The sequence below is a fragment of the Triticum urartu genome, chromosome 6A, assembly GCF_056163025.1.
Source record: "Triticum urartu cultivar PI428250 chromosome 6A, HENAU_Tu73, whole genome shotgun sequence".
Lineage (NCBI taxonomy): Eukaryota > Viridiplantae > Streptophyta > Magnoliopsida > Poales > Poaceae > Triticum > Triticum urartu.
The window spans coordinates 80,312,116-80,334,241 of record NC_141878.1 but is presented as its reverse complement, the minus strand read 5'-3'; the positions used below and the strand labels follow the sequence as shown (position 1 = coordinate 80,334,241).

General features: G+C 42.8%; 1 protein-coding gene across 1 annotated transcript in view; it reads left to right on the top strand.

Annotated features, from left to right (window-relative positions):
* The window catches only part of LOC147964065 (uncharacterized), a 31,150-nt gene extending 9,572 nt beyond the window's left edge, over positions 1-21,578 (top strand). Inside the window, exon 2 of the mRNA XM_087529813.1 lies at positions 21,561-21,578. Within this exon, the coding sequence (XP_087385939.1) occupies positions 21,561-21,578 (18 nt within the window). The remainder of the gene's footprint in view (positions 1-21,560) is intronic.
* The last annotated feature ends 548 nt before the right edge of the window (positions 21,579-22,126 follow it).

The following is a 22,126-nucleotide window of genomic DNA, read 5'->3' as shown; positions in this document are numbered from 1 at the left end:
AGGTAGATGAAGCATTTCTGGAGCCTGAGTGGATTCAGGCCATGCAAGAAGAATTACATTAGTTCAAGCTCAATAATGTCTGGGAACTGGTCAAACGTCTAGATCCTCGCAAGCACAATATCATCGGCACAAAGTGGATCTAGCGCAACAAGCAAGATGAAAATGGCCATGTGGTGAGGAATAAGGCATGGCTTATAGCTCAAGGCTACACACAGGTGGAAGGAATTGATTTTGATGAAACTTTTGCACCTGTTGCTAGACTTGAGGCTATTCGCATATTACTTGCTTATGCTAACCATCATGATATCAATTTATATCAAATGGATGTGAAAAGTGCATTCCTCAATGGTAAGCTTGAGGAAGAAGTATATGTTGCTCAACCCCCAGGTTTTGAAGATCCAAAGAATCCTGACAAAGTCTTCAGACTCAACAAGGCCCTCTATGGCCTCAAGCAGGCCCCACGGGCTTGGTATGATACCTTGAAGGAACTCCTCATGAAGAAAGGCTTCAAACCCGGTTCACTTGACCCTACTCTTTTCACTAAATCTTATGATGGTGAATTGTTTGTGTGCCAAATATATGTTGATGATATTATCGTTGGCTGTACTGACCAACGTTATAGTGATGAATTTGCCTATATGATGAGTGAAGAATATCAAATGCCTAGGATGGGAGAGTTGAAATTCTTCTTAGGTCTTCAAATTTGTCAACAACACAATGGCATATTCATATCTCAGGAGAAATACCTCAAGGATGTACTAAGGAAATTCGGCATGCAAGATTGCAAAGGCATCAAAATTTCTATGCCCACAAATGGCCATCTGTGCACTGATGAAAATGGTATTGACTTCGATCATAAGGTATACCGCTCCATGATAGGTTCCTTATTGTACTTATGTGCATCTAGGCCAGATATAATGCTTAGTGTTTGCATGTGTGCCCAATTTCAAGCTACACCGAAGGAATCACACCATAAGGCTGTGAAGCATATTCTTCGATATCTAGCTCACACACCAACACTTGGATTATGGTACCCCAAGGGCTCGGCTTTTGATCTTGTTGGATATTCTGACTCTGACTATGCTCGTGATCGTGTGGATCACAAGTCAACATCTGGTACATGTCATTTCCTCGGACGATCTTTGGTCTGTTGGTCCTCGAAGAAACAGAACTGCGTATCACTATCTACTGCTGAAGGTGAGTACATTGCCGCTGGTTCTTGCTGTGCCCAATTGCTATGGATGAAGCAAACTCTCAAGGACTACGGTGTCAACATGAAGAATGTGCCCCTCTTCTGTGACAATGAGAGTGCCATCAAGATTGCTCACAACCCAGTTCAGCACTCGAAGACAAAGCACATTCAGATTCGTCATCATTTTCTTTGTGATCATGTGTTGAAGGGCGACATTTCTATTGAGCATGTGAAGACTGAAGAACAGCTAGCCGATATCTTCACAAAGCCCTTGGATGAGAAGAGATTTAGCAAGTTGCGGTGTGAGCTAAATATCCTAGAATCTTCGAATGTTCTTTGAAAAGGACACTCATCCTAACACTTATGCAAATTTGATGACTTAGATGTGCAACACATGAAAGAAACGTTTCTTCAATCAATGAAGAATGACACTCTTAGTGTGAAGAAATTAATGAAGAATTTGATTCTCAGAACCCTACGATAATTGTACGTGGTGTCTGAAATCATCATTCTTATACGGTGGGTCACGCCACCACCAAAAGTTGAAATTTCTCAAATTATTCATATTCTTCAACTTTGCATAGTCTTCACTGGTTCCGTCGTTTTTCTTCATTGGCTACATATATATATATATACATGAGTTTATGTCCTCTACAACATTCACTTATTGCTATTTCTTCAAGTTGGTTTTCTGCCAAGCAAATGTGATCGGACCCTTCCCCTCTATGCTATACTCAACCCAATCTGTTCACAAATTCTTCATGTGCGTTCTATTTGAAACTCGTTCAAAATCTTCATTGTGTTCTTGTCAGCTGAAGAAATTGCGAACGGAACTTTAAAACCTATCTTATCTAAATTTTTGGCTTTGCCGCTCAAACCGTTCCGCATCCCACGATACACTTATCCACTCACCCACGATCTAACACGATCTCCACCTCTCACTACGTGGGTGACACATGTCATGCGAATGAGAAGGGTCAGGGGCACGTTCGTCCAATTTCTTCGGGCAAGCAGTTTTTCACCATGGCTATAAATACCCCTCCTTCCCTTCCTCACTTCTTTTACTCCGCTCGACCTCTCTCTCCAGCTCGAGCTTCTCAAACCCTAGCACCGCCGCTACTTCATCACCGCCGGTGAGGAAGAGCTTCACTGCCTCGACCTCATCGCCGACGTACTCGCGCCGACCGCGGACATCTTCACTCCGCCGCCGCCATAGCCGTCTTCCTCCGCCAAGTTAGGGCGTGGAAGATCTGCACAGACGAACTTCACATCTCCTCACTCCAGTTCGTCGTGTTCTTCGTCCAGGGTAATTAAAAGTTACTTTTACTTCCCTCGTTGATTCGAATGATTATCTACAAAATCTTCAAATGTGTTTTTCTTCATATCTTCATACACTGAACACCTCACAAGTCATCTGTTCTTGATTCGTTTCTCTAAGCATCATTTTTCTTCAAGATTCCTCAATTGTGTGGATCTTCGATCTATACAACTCTGGAACCTAAGACAAAAACGCTTAGTGAAAATCTTCAAGACTCATCTGGTCAAATTCCTCAAACTTGTTCTTTTTGAAAAACCTTCTGAGAACGCATATGACCTCTCCAAATTCCTCGCAACTATACTCTGTTCACAGGTACACATGTCAGCTGCTGAATCACTAGGTTCTCATCAACTTAACTCATTTGCAGCGTTCCTCGAAGAAAAGTTGCATACTTCTTCAGAGAATTCGGTTGTTCAAATTCCTCAACTGAAGAAAATAGGTGATGGTAAAAGGCCACAGAAGGGAGGAAAGAGGCCTGAGGTAAATACATCGTTTGAAATCCCTGATGACATATACGCTAGGCACTGCACACCTACTGAGGAAACCAAGAATGAGCGCAAAGTGCGCAAACAGAGGATAGAGAGGAGATGTGCAAGAGAATGGAGGGAGTACAGATAAGTCACTCCTAAGTACATGAAGAAATTCGCACTCCATCCTCCATGCCCAAGAGCTCCATTGGCACCTGGTCAAATAGCAGATCCCACCAGCCTCAAGCGCGGTGAGGACTATCCTGATGAATGGGCCAAGCGCCAAACCAAGTTGGCTAAGCAAGCCCGAGAAGTAGTGAGGAAATTCAATGAAGACTCTGCCACTGCTGTTGCCTCTGCTGAGGCCTCTGCTATCAAGCCAAAGAAGGCTATGTCTAAGAAGCCTGCGCGCAAGCCAAGTGCTTCACCAACAATGCCCTCAAGGCCAAGCTCCTCAGTAATGCCCTCACGGCCAGAATCATCAAAGCCCTCACGGCAAATTCCTCATGCTGCTCCTGTTCCTCCATAGTCCTCATCTCCTCCGCCAAAGCCTTCAGTTGTTCCGACCAAATCCTCAGCACCTGTGCATCTCGCCTCGTGCCAAAGGACTGCCGGCATCTCCATTGCCTCAGGTGTCTCAGCTAGTTCCTCAGCTGCACCAAGTTCCTCAGCTGGCCCCTCACTGCTGAAGACAAAGGCCACTGCTGGACGAGGTCCTCGCCCAAGTCCTCAAAAGAAGCAAGTCGCTTTCCAAGTGCCGTCTGATGAAGACGAAGCTGATGATGAACTTGCAGAAATCATCAGAGACAGGCAAGTCAGGGCCGCTAGAGCCAAAGGATCAGAAGTGCCACTGCTTTTGGATCCCAAGCTGATCCTTGACTACATTGATGATTGGCACAAGGACCCCAACACTCCCTTGCCTGACTTCAAGCCGACTCTTGGCCAGAGTCACATGCTGACCCACTTCATTCAAGAAGAAAAGTGGAAATTTGAGAAGGCCAGGCAGATCAAGAAAGCGCAGTACAAGAAAGAGCGCTATCTGAAGAAAAACGTTGTCTCTATGACAACTGCAGAACTTGTCACTATTCAGACTGAGATTAAGAAACTCAGTGATAACTTTGACGCATATCGCTCTGATTGGCTTGAAGCCAAGGTTCGTTTTGTGAAACTTGCGAATAACTTCACTTCCAATGTTGCAGCCCCAATGCAACAGGAAATTCCTCAGGCTGAAGCATCTGCTCAGCCTACTGAAGAAAATGCCAGCATCGCTAATGACAATCAGGCTGCTGAAGATAATGTGAGTTCCAAGGTTGATGACTGCATTCCAGCCACTGAAGAAATTGCCAGGGCACCCACTAGTGGTGTGCTTGAAGAAACTGAAGAACTCAGGGCAACTGCATCAGTTGTGCTTGAAGAAAATCAACCAGATTCCTCAGCTGCTCCTGCACCAACTTCAACTCCAATCCTTCCATCTGCATCAGATGTGAAGAAGACCAAAGTTGCAGAGCATGCTGCAGTGAAGAAAAGGAAAGCATCAGCTGCTTCAGATTCTTCAGCTCCGAAGAAAATGAAGCCTATGACAAGTTCGTTTGCAAATCCAATTGATGCTGTTCCCATCTCAACCAGGCCATCAAAGGACCTTGTTCCTTTTGATGAAGAATATGTGATACCTAGCGGATCTGATGAAGAAACTCCTTCTGCTGCTTCGTCTGTACCGTTGGATGAAGAAATTGAAGTGGATGCGATCCCTTCAACACCTATCATCTCCTCGCCTATGCCTCAGTTCACAGCTGAAGAGGCTGGCGTTGAAGAAATGGAAGATGAAGATGTGGACATTGGCTGCTCCACACCCGTAATCAGTGATGAATTCTGGGAAAGTCAGCATCCAAACTCTCCAATGTTCACCCCTCTACAGCAAATTCCTCAGTCCCCCACACAAACTATTCACATGGGCTCTGAAGAAACTCATCCCACTGCATCTGTCCATGAGGAAATTCCAGCCACTAGCGCTAAGGAAACTGCTGCTGCTGAACAACCAACGACGTAGACTGTCACTGAGGAGGAACCAGAAATTCTTCAGCCTGAAGAACCTGCGATTGAGATTCCTGAGGTCGTGATGCAACTCACTGACACTCCTCTGCCGAAGCCAAAGGATCCTTTCTCACGCAAGCAAAAGTTCAAGGCTGATGATTTCTTCAGCGAGCACGCATTCTTCGAAGATTACAACCCTTATGACTCTTCTCGCATTAGGAAGAGGCGTTTCTGGACTGCCAGTCAAGCAAATTTCTATTCCTCAATGCTGTTCAACAAGGAGAAAATCTTCTACCATGAGCATATTCCTCACGTGGATATGGAATCTCTGCCATGCTTCGCACCAGTCCTCAGTGTTCTTCACGACGCTGGACTGCTCAACTTTTGCTCTGACATCTGTGATTGGAATGAAGAACTGATTCTTCAATTCTATGCAACGCTGCACATCACCGGAGATGCTGAAGATGTGAATTCATGGGTGCTAGACTGGATGTCTGAAAACACTCACTACACTGCACCAGCCTCTGAATTGCTTCATGCTCTACCACTCAGTCCTCCCCTTGAAGAAGCTCGCTGCATCTACAGTGAACCTGAGCTCACACATCATTACATGCAGGTGCTGATGAAACCTTTGAAGCCAGGTCAAGCACCAAGAACCAAATTCCTCGTGAAGGAATTGCTGTACGTGCCCAGAACTGTCTATCGTATTCTTACAAGGACAATCAGTCCCATCAAAGGCCACGACTCATCCGATGAGGAAATTGTTGGCATCATGAAGAATCTGGTATTCAACATCGTTCATGGCATTCCTATCAATTATCACGATTTCTTCATGAGGACTATGGCCAATGTTGCACTGTCTCCGTTTGAGCTGAAGCCTTATGCACCTTGGATTATGAGATTCCTCAGGACAAGGTCTTCACTCAACTACAAAGTTGATTTCCAGAATCACCTCAGCTACTTGCCCCCAATTGAAGTCCTCAAGTAGACATATTCCTCAGTTGATGGAAAGGGCAAGGCACCAGCTGTAATAGATGAAGGCATTCGTCCATTGGATGGTCAGTTTCGCAAAGCTGCATCTTATTCCACCAATGATGACTCTGCCACACATGACTCTGCCAATGCACCTAAGTCCACTCCTCAAGCCACTGCTCCGCGCGTGATGACTGACCGTGAACTTCTGCTTAGTCTTCACCAGAAGGTGGATCAAAATCACAAATGGGTTAAGCGTCAGTTTGGTTCACTTCTTCACAACATGACTGCCACACACAATGCAGTGAAGAAAAACCACCACTACCTCCATCAAGTCTTCGGTCGCACCTGGGCAATCCTGTCACATCTGTATGGTGAAGAAGATCTGAAGAACATGGGTCTCAAAGAAGATTTTGACTGGTCTGCACCTCCACCGAAGAAATTCAAGAAGGTCCAGGTTCCTTCTCTGGTGGCCAGCTCATTTTCTTCATCGCGCGACACTGATGAACATGAAGATTTGGACGACACTGCGGCAGGCCCTACATCAACAAACGACCCCAACAACGCTGGCGCTCCTTCATCAACGTGATTATCTTCAGGGGCGTTAGTCCTCATTTTCGATCCTTTTGGTCATTCGATGACAAAGGGGGAGAAATATGAGTTAGTCTTCAAGCGGGTCTACTATATGGGCGTTATTTATTTATTTTTTGCTAAGTTACAACTCTCGTTCTTCTGAAACTTTATTGGATTGAGTTGTAATCTTAAACTCGATGGTGCTCTGATACTTTTGATGCACTGTGCTCTGATACTTTTGATGCACTATGTAATCTTAAACCCGATGGTGCTCTGATACTTTTGATGCACTGTGCTCTGATACTTTTGATGCACTATGTAATCTTAAACCTGATGGTGCTCTGATACTTTTGATGCACTGTGCTCTGATACTTTTGATGCACTATTCTGCATGCTTATTCCTCGTTAATATTATTGCACGCATGCTGAATTTCATCAGGCACCATATTTCATCATGCATTTCAAATTCTTCATATTATATGTTAAATGCGTGTATGAATTACAAGATATAGGGGGAGATCTCCATGATTCAACTCTTCAAGTGTGCATTGCTTCAAAGGAAAATTCCTCACTATGCACATCTTCAGGGGGAGTTCTTCTATATCTTGCAATCAAATTCCTCAATATCAGTAGTTACACTTCATATGTTTATCCCCGTTGAAAACTTAACATATATTGTCATCAATCACCAAAAAGGGGGAGATTGTAAGTGCATCTAGTGCCCCTTAGTGATTTTGGTGTATTGAAGACTTATAGGTTAAGGGACTAATGCGTTTGTGAGTGTACACAGGTCTATAAGTCCATGAGGAGTTTGATATTTACAGGAAAAGTCGACCCCTAAAAATGAATATCTTCGATTGAAGATTTTGGTATTTCTGAAGACTTTCATGAAGACTTTGAAAGTGAAGAAATTGGTGTGTCCGTGAAGACTTGATATTCATGCGAGGAATATGAAGCTTGAAGACTTTCGTTTTCATAGTTTTGTTTTTCTCTTTCTTGAGTCATAGGAAACACCGTACTGTTAAAGGGGGTCGAGGAAATACTAAGGAAAAATTTCCATGTGATGCTCAACTCAAAATCCTACACCTACCAATCCCTTCGAGTGAAGCCATTGGAAATCTCATACAGTTCAGTCAATTTCTTTAGTGACAGAGACGAAGTTCTTCTGGTCTCTGAGGAATTTGTCCTGACTGAGGAGTTAGGAATTTACCAGTGCGGATTGCCTACACAGTGAGGAACATGATAGCCCTGAGGATTTTGCTACTCAAAATTCCGACCGTTGCTGTGCTATGCGCCAGCCGTCCCAAAATATCTATCCACCTAACGGTCATATCATTGAAGGGCATTTATGTCTTATCATGTCGGGCTGCTCCCTAGGCTATAAATAGCCGCCCCCTACAACCACTAGCTGGTTGGCTGCTCCGAGAGAAACTAACACTTGTCATTTGAGAGCAACCCATCCTCTGAGGACTTTGAGCGAAAATCATCAAGTGAGGAAAAACCAAAAACCCAAAACCCAAACACCTACAAACCCCAAGTGATTGAGCATCACTGAAGAGATTGATCCTGAGTGGATCTGACGCTTGTTACCTTTGAAGACCGTGCTTCTTCCAGACGGTTAGGCGTCATGGTCTAGAGCATCCAAGAGGAATTGTGGATCGCCAAGTGACCAAGTTTGTGAAGGTTTGGAAGTCGCCTGAAGACTTACCACGAGTGATTGGACGAGGTCTGTGTGACCTTAGTTCAAGGAGAATACGGTGAGGACTGGGTGTCCTGAGCTGCGTGTTCAGGACTAGGTGTCCGGGACTGTGTGTCCTCGAGTTTAAATACTCAGCCGCTCCAACCAGACGTACAACTGAGACAACAGTTGGAACTGGTCTACCAAATCATTGTCTTCACCAAGCTTACTGGTTCTATTTTCTCAACTCTTTCATTTCCTCATAATTGTGTTGTGTGTTTGTTCATATCTGTGTTTGAAGACTTTGACTGAAGACTTTCTCAATTTCCTCAGTTTAATTTCTTCAGTCTGTTTGTCTTCATCCTGTGTTATCCTGTGATTACGCTTCTTGTACTCTGTGCCTGTCTTCATTTCATCATGATGACTATGCTTGTATTCTGTTATGTTTACTTTTGAGTACTTATTCCGCTGCTAGTAGTTCTTCGCTAAGGAATTTCCTCACCGGCAAATTCCTCAGTGAAGAATTTCATAAAAATCGCCTATTCACCCCCCCTCTAGTCGATATAACGCACTTTCAGCTCCATTGTTCCGGTGAACAGAGTCTTAGTCATCTTGCCCATGAGGCATGGTTTGCAAGCATCAAGTGATTCATAATCAAGTGTTTCCAAAAGTCCATTAGCATGGAGTTTCTTCATGCGCTTTACACCAATATGACCTAAATGGCAGTGCCACAAATAGGTTGCACTATCATTATTAACTTTGCATCTTTTGGCTTTAATATTATGAATATGTGTATCACTACGATCGAGATTCAATAAACCATTCACCTTGGGTGTATGACCACAGAAGGTTTTATTTATGTAAACAGAATAACAATTATTCTTTGACTTAAATGAATAATCGTATTGCAATAAACATGATCCAATCATATTATGCTCAACGCAAACACCAAATAACATTTATTTTAGGTTCAACGCTAATCCCGAAGGTAAAGGGAGTGTGCGATGGTGATTTTATCAACCTTGGAATCATTTCCAACACACATCGTCACCTCATCCTCAACTAGTCTTTGTTTATTTTGCAACTCTCGTTTCGAGTTACTACTGTTAGCAACTGAACTAGCATCAAATACCGGGGGGTTGCTATAAAAACTAGTAAAGTACACATCAATAACATGTATATCAAATATACCTTTGTTCACTTTGCCATCCTTCTTATCCGCCAAGTATCTAGGGCAGTTCCACTCCCAGTGACCATTTCCTTTGCAGTAGAAGCACTCAGTTTCAGGCTTGGGTCTAGCTTTGGGCTTCTTCATGGGAGTGGCAACTTGCTTGCCATTTCTTCTTGAAGTTCCCTTTCTTTCCCTTGCCTTTTTACTTGAAACTAGTGGTCTTGTCAACCATCAACACTTGATGCTTTTTCTTGATTTCTACTTTCACCGATTTCAGCATTGCGAAGAGCTTTGAGAATCATTTCCGTTATCCTTTGCATATTACAGTTCATCACGAAGTTCTAGTAACTTGGTGGTAGTGACTAGAGAAATCTGTCAATCAGTATATTATTGGGGAGATTAACTCCCACTTGATTCAAGTGATTATAGTACTCGGACATTTTGAGCACATGCTCACTCGTTGAGCTATTCTCCTCCATATTGTAGGCAAAGTACTGTCAGAGGTCTCATACCTCTTGACACGGCCATGAGTATGAGATACCAATTTCAACTCTTGGAACATCTTATATGCTTCATGGCGTTCAAAACATTTTTGAAGTCCCGGTTCTAAGCCGTAAAGCAAGGTGCACTAAACTATCAAGTAGTCATCATACCGAGCTTGTCAAACATTCATAACATCTGCATCTGCTCCTGCAATAGGTCTGTCACCTAGCGGTGCATCAAGGACATAATTCTTCTGTGCAACAATGAGGATAATCCTCAGATCACGAACCTAGTCCTCAGAAATGAAATCCCACTTAGATAGACATCCCTCCAGTCATCTAAATGATCACGTGATCCAAATCAACTAAACAATGTCCGATCATCACGTGAGATGGAGTTGTTTTCAATGGTGAACATAACTATGTTGATCATATCTACTATATGATTGACGCTTGACCTTTCAGTCTCCAGTGTTCCGAGGCCATATCTGCATATGCTAGGCTCGTCAAGTTTAACCCGAGTATTCTGTGTGTGCAAAACTGGCTTGCACCCGTTGTATGTGAACGTAGAGCTTATCACACCCGATCATCACGTGGTGTCTCCGCACGACGAACTGTCGCAACGGTGCATACTCAGGGAGAACACTTATACCTTGAAATTTAGTGAGAGATCATCTTATAATGCTACCGCCGAACTAAGCAAAATAAGATGCATAAAGGATAAACATCACATGCAATCAATATAAGTGATATGATATGGCCATCATCTTCTTGTGCCTTTGATCTCCATCTCCGAAGCACCGTCATGATCATCATCATCACTGGCTTGACACCTTGATCTCCATCGAAGCATCGTTGTCGTCTCGCCAACTATTGCTTCTACAACTATTGCTAGCGCTTAGTGATAAAGTAAAGCAATTACATGGCGATTGCATTTCATACAATAAAGCGACAACCATATGGCTCCTGCGTTGCCGATAACTGTGTTACAAAAAACATGATCATCTCATACAATAAAAATTTAGCATCATGTCTTGACCATATCACATCACAACATGCCCTGCAAAAACAAGTTAGACGTCCTCTACTTTGTTGTTGTAAGTTTTACGTGGCTGCTACGGGCCGAGCAAGAACCGTTCTTACCTACGCATCAAAAACCACAACGCGGTATAGTGATTGCTTTTTGATCTTCAGAAAGAACCCTGTTCATTGAATCCGATTCAACTAAAGTTGGAGAAATAGATACCCACTAGCCACCTGTGTGCGAAGCACGTCGGTAGAACCAGTATCGCGTAAGCGTATGCGTTATGTCGGTCTGGGCCGCTTCATCCAACAATATCGTTGAATCAAGAATCAACTAGTGACGGCAAGCAATATGTATATACCCACACCCACAACTCCTTCGTGTTCTACTCGTGCATATAACATCTATGCATATACCACGCTCGGATGCCACTGTTGAGGAACGCAGTAATTTCAAAAAAATTCCTACGCACACGCAAGATCGTGGTGATGCATAGCAACGAGAGGGAAGAGTATTGTCTACGCACCCTCGTTGACCGTAAGCGGAAGCATTATGACAACGCGGTTGATGTAGTCGTACGTCTTCACGATCAACCGATCCTAGTACCGAAGTTACGGCACCTCCGCGATATGCACACGTTCAGCTCGGTGGCGTCCCACAAACTCACGATCTAGTAGAGTGTCGAGGAAGAGCTTCATCAGCACGATGACATGATGACGGTGATGATGATGCTACCGGAACAGGGCTTCGCCTAAGCACCGCTACGATATGACCGAGGTGGATTATGGTGGAGGGGGTGTTGGGGAACATAGTAATTTCAAAAAAATTCCTACGCACACGCAAGATCATGGTGATGCATAGCAACGAGAGGGGAGAGTGTTGTCCACGTACCCTCATAGACCGAAAGTGGGAGCGTTAGCACAACGCGGTTGATGTAGTCGTACGTCTTCATGATCCGACCGATCAAGTATCGAACGCACGACACCTCCGAGTTCAGCACACGTTCAGCATGATGACATCCCTCGAACTCCGATCCAGCCGAGTGTTGAGGGAGAGTTTCGTCAGCACGACGGCGTGGTGACGATGATGATGTTCTAACGATGCAGGGATTCGCCTAAGCACCGCTATAGTATTATCGAGGTGGACTATGGTGGAGGGGGCACCGCACACGGCTAAAAGATCAAACGATCAATTGTTGTCTCTAGGGTGCCCCCTACCCCCGTATATAAAGGAGCAAGGGGGAGGTGCGGCCGGCCAGGAGGAGGCGCTAGGAGGAGTCCTACTCCCACCGGGAGTAGGACTCCCTCCCTTTTCCTTGTTGGATTAGGAGTGGAGGGGAAAGAGGAGGGAGAGAGGAAGGAAAGGGGGGCGCCGCCCCCCTCTCCCTATCCTATTCGGACTAGGGGGAAGGGGCGCGCGGCCCTGCCCTAGCCGCCTCTCCTCTTCTCCACAAAGGCCCACTATGGCCCATTAAGCCCCCGGGGGGTTCCGGTAACCCCTCGGTACTCCGGTAAAATCCCGATTTCACCCGGAACACTTCCGATATCCAAATATAGGCTTCCAATATATCAATCTTCATGTCTCGACCATTTCGAGACTCCTCTTCATGTCCGTGATCACATCCGGGACTCCGAACAACCTTCGGTACATCAAAACTCATAAACTCATAATATAACCGTCATCGAAACTTTAAGCGTGCGGACCCTACGGGTTCGAGAACTATGTAGACATGACCGAGACATGTCTCCGGTCAATAACCAATAGCGGAACCTGGATGCTCATATTGGCTCCCACATATTCTACGAAGACCTTTATCGGTCAGAACGCATAACAACATACGTTGTTCCCTTTGTCATCGGTATGTTACTTGCCCGAGATTCGATCATCGGTATCTCAATACCTAGTTCAATCTCGTTACCGGCAAGTCTCTTTACTCATTCCGTAATACATCATTCCGCAACTAACTCATTAGTTACAATGCTTGCAAGGATTAAGTGATGTGCATTATCAAGTGGGCCCAGAGGCACCTCTCCGACAATCGGAGTGACAAATCCTAATCTCGAAATATGCCAACCCAACAAGTACATTCGGAGACACCTGTAGAGCACCTTTATAATCACCCAGTTACGTTGTGACGTTTGGTAGCACACAAAGTGTTTATCCGGTAAACGAGAGTTGCATAATCTCATAGTCATAGGAACATGTATAAGTCATGAAGAAAGCAATAGCAACAAACTAAACGATCAAGTGCTAAGCTAATGGAATGGGTCAAGTCAATCACATCATTCTCCTAATGATGTGATCCCGTTAATCAAATGACAACTCATGTCTATGGTTAGGAAACATAACCATCTTTGATCAATGAGCTAGTCAAGTAGAGGCATACTAGTGACACTCTGTTTGTCTATGTATTCACACATGTATTATGTTTCCGGTTAATACAATTCTAGCATGAATAATAAGCATTTATCATGATATAAGGAAATAAATAATAACTTTATTATTGCCTCTAGGGCATATTTCCTTCAGTCTCCCATTTGCACTACAGTCAATAATCTAGTTCACATTGCCATGTGATTTAATACCAATAGTTCACATCACCATGTGATTAACACACGTAGTTCACATCGACATGTGACCAACACCCAAAGGGTTTACTAGAGTTAGTAATCTAGTTCACATCGCTATGTGATTAATACCCAAAGAGTACTAAGGTGTGATCATGTTTTGCTTGTGAGAGAAGTTTAGTCAACGGGTCTGCCACATTCAGATCCGTAAGTATTTTGCAAATTTCTATGTCAACAATGCTCTGCACGGAGCTACTCTAGCTAATTGCTCCCACTTTCAATATGTATCCAGATTGAGATTTAGAGTCATCTGGATCAGTGTCAAATTTTGCATCGACGTAACCCTTTATGACGAACCTTTTTGTCACCTCCATAATCGAGAAACATATCCTTATTCCACTAAGGATAATTTTGACCGCTGTCCAGTGATCTACTCCTAGATCACTATTGTACTCCCTTGCCAAAAACAGTGTAGGGTATCCAATAGATCTGGTACACAGCATGGCATATTTTATAGAACCTATGGCCAAGGCATAGGGAATTACTTTCATTCTCTTTCTATCTTCTGCCATGGTCGGGCTTTGAGTCTTACTCAGTTTCACACCTTGTTACACAGGCAAGAACTCTTTCTTTGACTGTTCCATTTTGAACTACTTCAAAATCTTGTCAAGGTATGTACTCATTAAAAAACTTATCAAACGTCTTGATCTATCTCTATAGATCTTGATGCTCAATATGTAAGCAGCTTCATCGAGGTCTTTCTTTGAAAAACTCCTTTCAAACACTCCTTTATGCTTTGCAGAATAATTCTACATTATCTCCAATCAATAATATGTCATTCACATATACTTACCAGAAATGTTGTAGTGCTCCCATTCACTTTCTTGTAAATACAGGCTTCACCGCAAGTTTGTATAAAACTATATGCTTTGATCAACTTATCAAAGCGTATATTCCAACTCCGAGATGCTTGCACCAGTCCATAGATGGATCGCTGGAGCTTGCATATTTTTTTAGCACCTTTAGGATTGACAAAACCTTCTGGTTGCATCATATACAACTCTTCTTTAATAAATTCATTAAGGAATGCATTTTGTTTATCCATTTGCCAGATTTCATAAATACGGCAGTTGCTAACATGATTCGGACGGCCTTAAGCATAGATACGAGTGAGAAACTCTCATCGTAGTCAATACCTTGAACTTGTCGAAAACCTTTTGCGACAATTCTAGCTTTGTAGATAGTAACACTACTATCAGCGTCCGTCTTTCTCTTGAAGATCCATTTAATCTCAATGGCTCGCCGATCATTGGGCAAGTCAAGCAAAGTCCATACTTTGTTCTCATACATGGATCTCATCTCAGATTTCATGGCCTCAAGCAATTTCGCGGAATCTGGGCTCATCATCGCTTCCTCTTAGTTCGTAGGTTTGTCATGGTCAAGTAACATGACCTCCAGAACAGGATTACTGTACCACTCTGGTGCGGATCTCACTCTGGTTTACCTACGAGGTTCGGTAGTAACTTGATCTAAAGTTACATGATCATCATCATCATTAGCTTCCTCACTAATTGGTGTAGTAGTCATAGGAACAGATTTCTGCGATGAACTACTTTCCAATAAGGGAGCAGGTACAGTTACCTCATCAAGTTCTACTTTCCTCCCACTCACTTCTTTCGAGAGAAACTCCTTCTCTAGAAAGGATCCATTCTCAGCAATGAATAACTTGCCTTCGGATCTGTGATAGAAGGTGTACCCAACATTTTCTTTTGGGTATCCTATGAAGACACACTTCTCCGATTTGGGTTTGAGCTTATCAGGTTGAAACTTTTTCACATAAGCATTGCAACCTCAAACTTTAAGAAACGACAGCTTAGGTTTCTTGCTTAACCACAGTTCATACGGTGTCGTCTCAACGGATTTAGATGGTGCCCTTTTTAATGTGAATGCAGCTATCTCTAATGCATAACCCCAAAACGATAGTGGTAAATCAGTAAGAGACATCATAGATTGCACTATATCAAATAAAGTACGGTTATGACGTTCGGACACACCATTACGTTGTGGTGTTCCAGGTGGCATGAGTTTGTGAAACTTATTCCACATTGTTTTAATTGAAGACCTAACTCGTAACTCAAATATTCGCCTCTGCGATCAGATCGTAGAAACTTTTATTTTCTTGTTACGATGATTTTCCACTTCACTCTCAAATTCTTTGAACTTTTCAAATGTTTCAGACTTATGTTTCATCAAGTAGATATACACATATCTACTCAAATCATCTGTGAAGGTCAGAAAATAATGATACCTGCCGTGATTCTCAATACTCATTGGACAGCATACATCAGTATGTATTATTTCCAACAAGTTTGTTGCTCGCTCCATTGTTTCGGAGAACGGAGTCTTAGTCATCTTGCCCATGAGGCATGGTTCGCAATCATCATCTGATTCATAATCAAGTGATTCCAAAATCCCATCAGCATGGAGTTTCTTCATGCGCTTTACACCAATATGACCCAAACGGTAGTGCCACAAATAAGTTGCACTATCAGTATTAACTTTGCATCTTTTGGCTTCAATATTATGAATATGTGTATCACTACGATCGAGATCCAACGAACCATTTTCATTGGGTGTATGACCATAGAAGGTTTTATTCATGTAAATAGAACAACAATTATTCTCTAATTTAAATGAATAACCGTATTGCAATAAACATGATCAAATCATATTCATGCTCAACGCAAACACCAAATAACATTTATTTAGGTTTAATACTAATCCCGAAAGTATAGGGAGTGTGCGATGATGATCATATCAATCTTGGAACCACTTCCAACACACATTGTCACTTCACCCTTAACTAATCTCTGTTCATTCCGCAACTCCCATTTCGAGTTACTACTCTTAGCAACTAAACCAGCATCAAATACAGAGGGGTTGCTATAAACACTAGTAAAGTACACATCAATAACATGTATATCAAATATAGCATTGTTCACTTTGCCATCCTTCTTATCCGCCAAATACTTGGGGCACTTCCGCTTCCAGTGACCAGTCCCTTTGCAGTAGAAGCACTTAGTCTCAGGCTTAGGTCCAGACTTTGGGCTTCTTCACTTGAGTAGCAACTTGCTTGCCGTTCTCATTGAAGTTCCCTTTCTTTCCCTTTGCCCTTTTCTTGAAACTAGTGGTTTTGTTAATCATCAACACTTGATGCTCTTTCTTGATTTCTACCTTCATCGATTTCATCATCATGAAAAGCCCGGGAATCGTTTTAGTCATCCCTTGCATACTATAGTTCATCACGAAGTTCTACTAACTTGGTGATGGTGACTAGAAAATTCTATCAATCACTATTTTATCTGGAAGATTAACTCCCACTTGATTCAAGTGATTGTAGTACCCAGACAATCTGAGCACATACTCACTGCTTGAGCTATTCTCCTCCATCTTTTAGCTATATAACTTGTTGGAGACTTCATATCTCTCAACTCGGGTATTTTCTTGAAATATTAACTTCAACTCCTGGAATATCTCATATGATCCATGATGTTCAAAACGTCTTTGAAGTCGTGATTCTAAGCTGTTAAGCATGGTGCACTAAACTATCAAGTAGTTATCATATTGAGCTTGCCAAACGTTCATAACGTCTGCATTTGCTCCTGTAAGCAATCTGTCACCAAGCGGTGCTTCAAGGACATAATTCTTCAGTGCAGCAATGAGGATAGTCCTTAGATCATGGATCCAATCCGCATCATTGCTACTAACATCTTTCAACTTAGTTTTCTCTAGGAACATATCAAAAATAAAACAGGGGAGCTAAACGTGAGCTTATTGATCTACAACATAGATATGCTAATACTATCATGACTAAGTTCATGATAAATTAAAGTTCAATTAATCATATTACTTAAGAACTCCCACTTAGATAGACATCCCTCTAATCCTCTAAGTGATCACGTGATCCAAATCAACTAAACCATAACCGATCATCACGTGAAATGGAGTAGCTTTCAATGGTGAACATCACTATGTTGATCATATCAACTATATGATTCACGCTCGACCTTTCGGTCTCAGTGTTCCGAGGCCATATCTGCATATGCTAGGCTCGTCAAGTTTAACCTGAGTACTCTGCGTGTGCAAAACTGGCTTGCACCCGTTGTAGATGGACGTAGAGCTTATCACACCCGATCATCACATGGTGTCTGTGCACGACGAACTTTGGCAACAGTGCATACTCAGGGAGAACACTTTTATCTTGAAATTTAGTGAGAGATCATCTTATAATGCTACCATCAATCAAAGAAAGATAAGATGTGTAAAATATAAACATCACATGCAATCAATATAAGTGATATGATATGGCCATCATCATCTTGTGCTTGTGTTCTCCATCTCCGAAGCACCGTCATGATCACCATCATCACCTGCGCGACACCTTGATCTCCATCGTAGCATCGTTGTCATCTCGACAATCTTATGATTCTATGACTATCGCTACCGCTTAGTGATAAAGTAAAGCATTACAGGGCTATTGCATTGCATACAATAAAGCGACAACCATATGGCTCTTGCCAGTTGCCGATAACTCGGTTACAAAACATGATCATCTCATACAATAAAATTTAGCATCATGCTTTGACCATATCACATCACAACATGCCCTGCAAAAACAAGTTAGACGTCCTCTACTTTGTTGTTGCAAGTTTTACGTGGCTGCTACGGGCTGAGCAAGAACCGTTCTTACCTACGCATCAAAACCACAACGATAGTTTGTCAAGTTGGTGCTGTTTTAACCTTCGCAAGGATCGGGCGTAGCCACACTCGGTTCAACTAAAGTTGGAGAAACTGACACCCGCCAGCCACCTGTGTGCAAAGCACGTCGGTAGAACCAGTCTTGCGTAAGCGTACGCGTAATGTTGGTCCAGGCCGCTTCATCCAACAATACCGCCGAACCAAAGTATGACATGCTGGTAAGCAGTATGACTTATATCGCCCACAACTCACTTGTCTTCTACTCGTGCATATGACATCTACACATAAAACCAGGCTCGGATGCCACTGTTGGGGAACGTAGTAATTTCAAAAAAATTCCTACGCACACGCAAGATCATGGTGATGCATAGCAACGAGAGGGGAGAGTGTTGTCCACGTACCCTCGTAGACCGAAAGCGGAAGCGTTAGCACAACGCGGTTGATGTAGTCGTACGTCTTCACGATCCGACCGATCAAGTACCGAACGCACGACACCTCCAAGTTCAGCACACGTTCAGCACGATGACGTCCCTCGAACTCCGATCCAGGTGAGTGTTGAGGGAGAGTTTTGTCAGAACGACGGCATGGTGACGATGATGATGTTCTACCAATGCAGGGCTTCGCCTAAGCACCGCTATAGTATTATCGACGTGGACTATGGTGGAGGGGGCACCGCACACGGCTAAAAGATCAAACGATCAATTGTTGTCTCTAGGGTGCCCCCTCCCCCGTATATAAAGGAGCAAGGGAGGAGGTGCGGCCGGCCAGGAGGAGGCGCGCTAGGAGGAGTCCTACTCCCACCGGGAGTAGGACTCCCTCCCTTTTCCTTGTTGGATTAGGAGTGGAGGGGGAAAGAGGAGGGAGAGAGGAAGGAAAGGGGGGTGCCCCCCTCTCCTTGTCCTATTCGGACTAGGGGGAAGGGGCGTGCGACCCTGCCCTGGCCGCCTCTCCTCTTCTCCACAAAGGCCCACTATGGCCCATTAAGCCCCCGGGGGGTTCCGGTAACCCCTCGGTACTCCGGTAAAATACCGATTTCACCCGGAACACTTCCGATATCCAAATATAGGCTTCCAATATATCAATCTTCATGTCTCGAAAATTTCGAGACTCCTCGTCATGTCCGTGATCACACCCGGGACTCCAAACAACCTTCGGTACATCAAAACTCATACACTCATAATATAACCGTCATCGAAACTTTAAGCGTGCGGACCCTACGGGTTCGAGAACTATGTAGACATGAACGAGACACGTCTCTGGTCAATAACCAATAGCGGAACCTGGATGCTCATATTGGCTCCTACATATTCTACGAAGATCTTTATCGGTCAGACCGCATAACAACATACGTTGTTCCCTTTGTCATTGGTATGTTACTTGCCCGAGATTCGATCATCGGTATCTCAATACCTAGTTCAATCTCGTTACCGGCAAGTCTCTTTACTCGTTCCATAATACATCATTCCGCAACTAACTCATTAGTTGCAATGCTTGTAAGGCTTATGTGATGTGCATTACCGAGTGGGCCCAGAGATACCTCTCCGACAATCGGAGTGACAAATCCTAATCTCGAAATATGCCAACCCAACAAGTACCTTTGGAGACACTTGTAGAGCACCTTTATAATACAATTCTAGAATGAATAATAAACATTTATCATGATATAAGGAAATATAAATAACAACTTTATTATTGCCTCTAGGGCACATTTCCTTCACCAAGATCCCACAAAGTCACCAAGAGTAAGAGAAGGAAGGCGCACCTTAGGTAACAGTCCCTTCCATGGCCTGATCGCCGTCGCCGCCATCCTCCGGTGAACGACTCGCTGGACCATCTCGTTCTTCTCCCCCACATGTAAATCGATCCTTGCCAGATCATCTAGGGGTAGCACCTTGTCTATAGTCGATGCCACCTCATCCTCATCGTAGCCTGAATGGAAAAACTCACAAATAAGATCAGAAGGCGTCAGCGATGGAAGAGACTCTGGCGAATCCGCGTCCTTCTGCCCATTTGAATCGTCCGTGTCTTCGTCCGCTAACGCCCAGAAGTGGCCCCCGACTCGCCGCCGCAAGCCGAGGTCAGGAGATCAAGCACGAGCGGCGGAGGCCCCCGCCGTTGCCCCCTGAGTCGCCTCTCCCATCGGCCTCCCAAAAGCTCTGTCATTGGTTTCGGGAATATATGGATTGGTCGTCTCAAATCAATAAGCCGTTCATGACTTGGTTTATTTTGCCCGTTTCTTCGACCATGAACATTATCAGATAAAGAGAGTCCATTGGTTGCCATTTTGTAATCATAAGAGTCCATTAAAGTGGCGCCCAACTCTTTTTTATCTTCTTTTTAAACACTCTATTTGGATCTTACACAAGGAATGACCATAAAGGCCAGAATGATATTAGTTGTTAATTAATTTTAATACGATGAACCAATGCCCTAAAACCTTATACTCCTTCCGTTCCTAAATATAAGTCTTTCTAGAGATTACACTATGGACTACATACGAAGCAAAATGAGTGAATCTAGACTCTAAAATATGTCTATATACCGTATGTAGTTTGTAGTGGAATCTCTAAAACGACTTATATTTAGTAATTTTTCTGACTCCTCATATAATTCTATCAAAGGTTCAAACAAACATTTATTTATTTATACACCCCTTTAATGGTCTCACTACTTTTTACTCGATAAAACCCCTCCTTATAGCAGCACAAGTTCCCGCAGCAACGCGCGGGTATCATCTAGTTAATTAGTGATTTCGATGCGAAGGGGTCGAACTTGAGATCGAGAACCACAACAAGCACTACGCTGTCCTCCACATTTGTGCTTATTACTAATTTTTTTTTCAAATTCTATTGTTTCTTCAACTCGCTGTTCCCTTTTCCTTTATTTTTTCTTAAAATCTTAAACTTTTCTTCAAAATTGATGATATTTTTAAAAAAGAATCTTCAAAATCAATGAACTTCTTTTTCCAGATTCTTGAACTTTTTTTCAAAATCAATGAACTTTTTGCAAATTTATGATTTTTTTTTAAAATCGATGAACTTTTTTCAAATCCATGCACCTTTTCTAAAAATCAATGAACTTTTTTCAAACTCATGATCTTTTCCTTCAAAATCGATGAACTTTTTTAAAACTCACTAACTTTTTCATCAAAATCGATGAACTTTTCCGTGCATTGTTTTTCAATATAGATGAATTTTATTCAAATTTGTGAACTTTTTTCAAAATTGATTAAACTTTCACACATTTGTGATTTTTTCTAATATTTGAGCATTTTTGAATTAATGATTATTTTCATTTATTGTGATTTTTTAAATTCATAATTTTCAGAAGTCAATAGTTGACTAGTCAACCGGTCAATCGTATATGGTCGAACGAAATCAGCGGTCTTCAGCTTTCTTGACCGGACGAGCGACCCTCACTTTTCTTTACCTAATATTAAATGGAGGATTATTTCTTTAGCTTTTTTGTTACGGTGGGACCCAGATAAATTCCGTACGTCGTATGTCTTTTCCTCGTGCGGGACTTTTCTCGTTCTCCTGATACTGTTTCTGTCAAAAACAAAGCACACGACGCAATGGGCTGGCCCATTAGCGTACCAACAGCCCGGCAGTAAAAATATTCCAAGAAAGAATTGTGCAGCGCAAGGAATCGAACTCAGCCACTAACACTGAAGCGGTCAAATTGCTAGCCACTAGACTAGACAAGAATTGTTGTTAAATTAGCAGCGCAAAATTTTAAAATAAGCTCACAATCACGGCAAATACTGAGTGGAAAAGATTGTTTTTGAAAAAATGAATATATTTTAGAACACAAATTTTTTGTAAAGTTGTTAATAAAATAAAAAATTTAAAGTCAAACATTTTTTTAAAAAAGAACAATATTTCTCTTTTTAT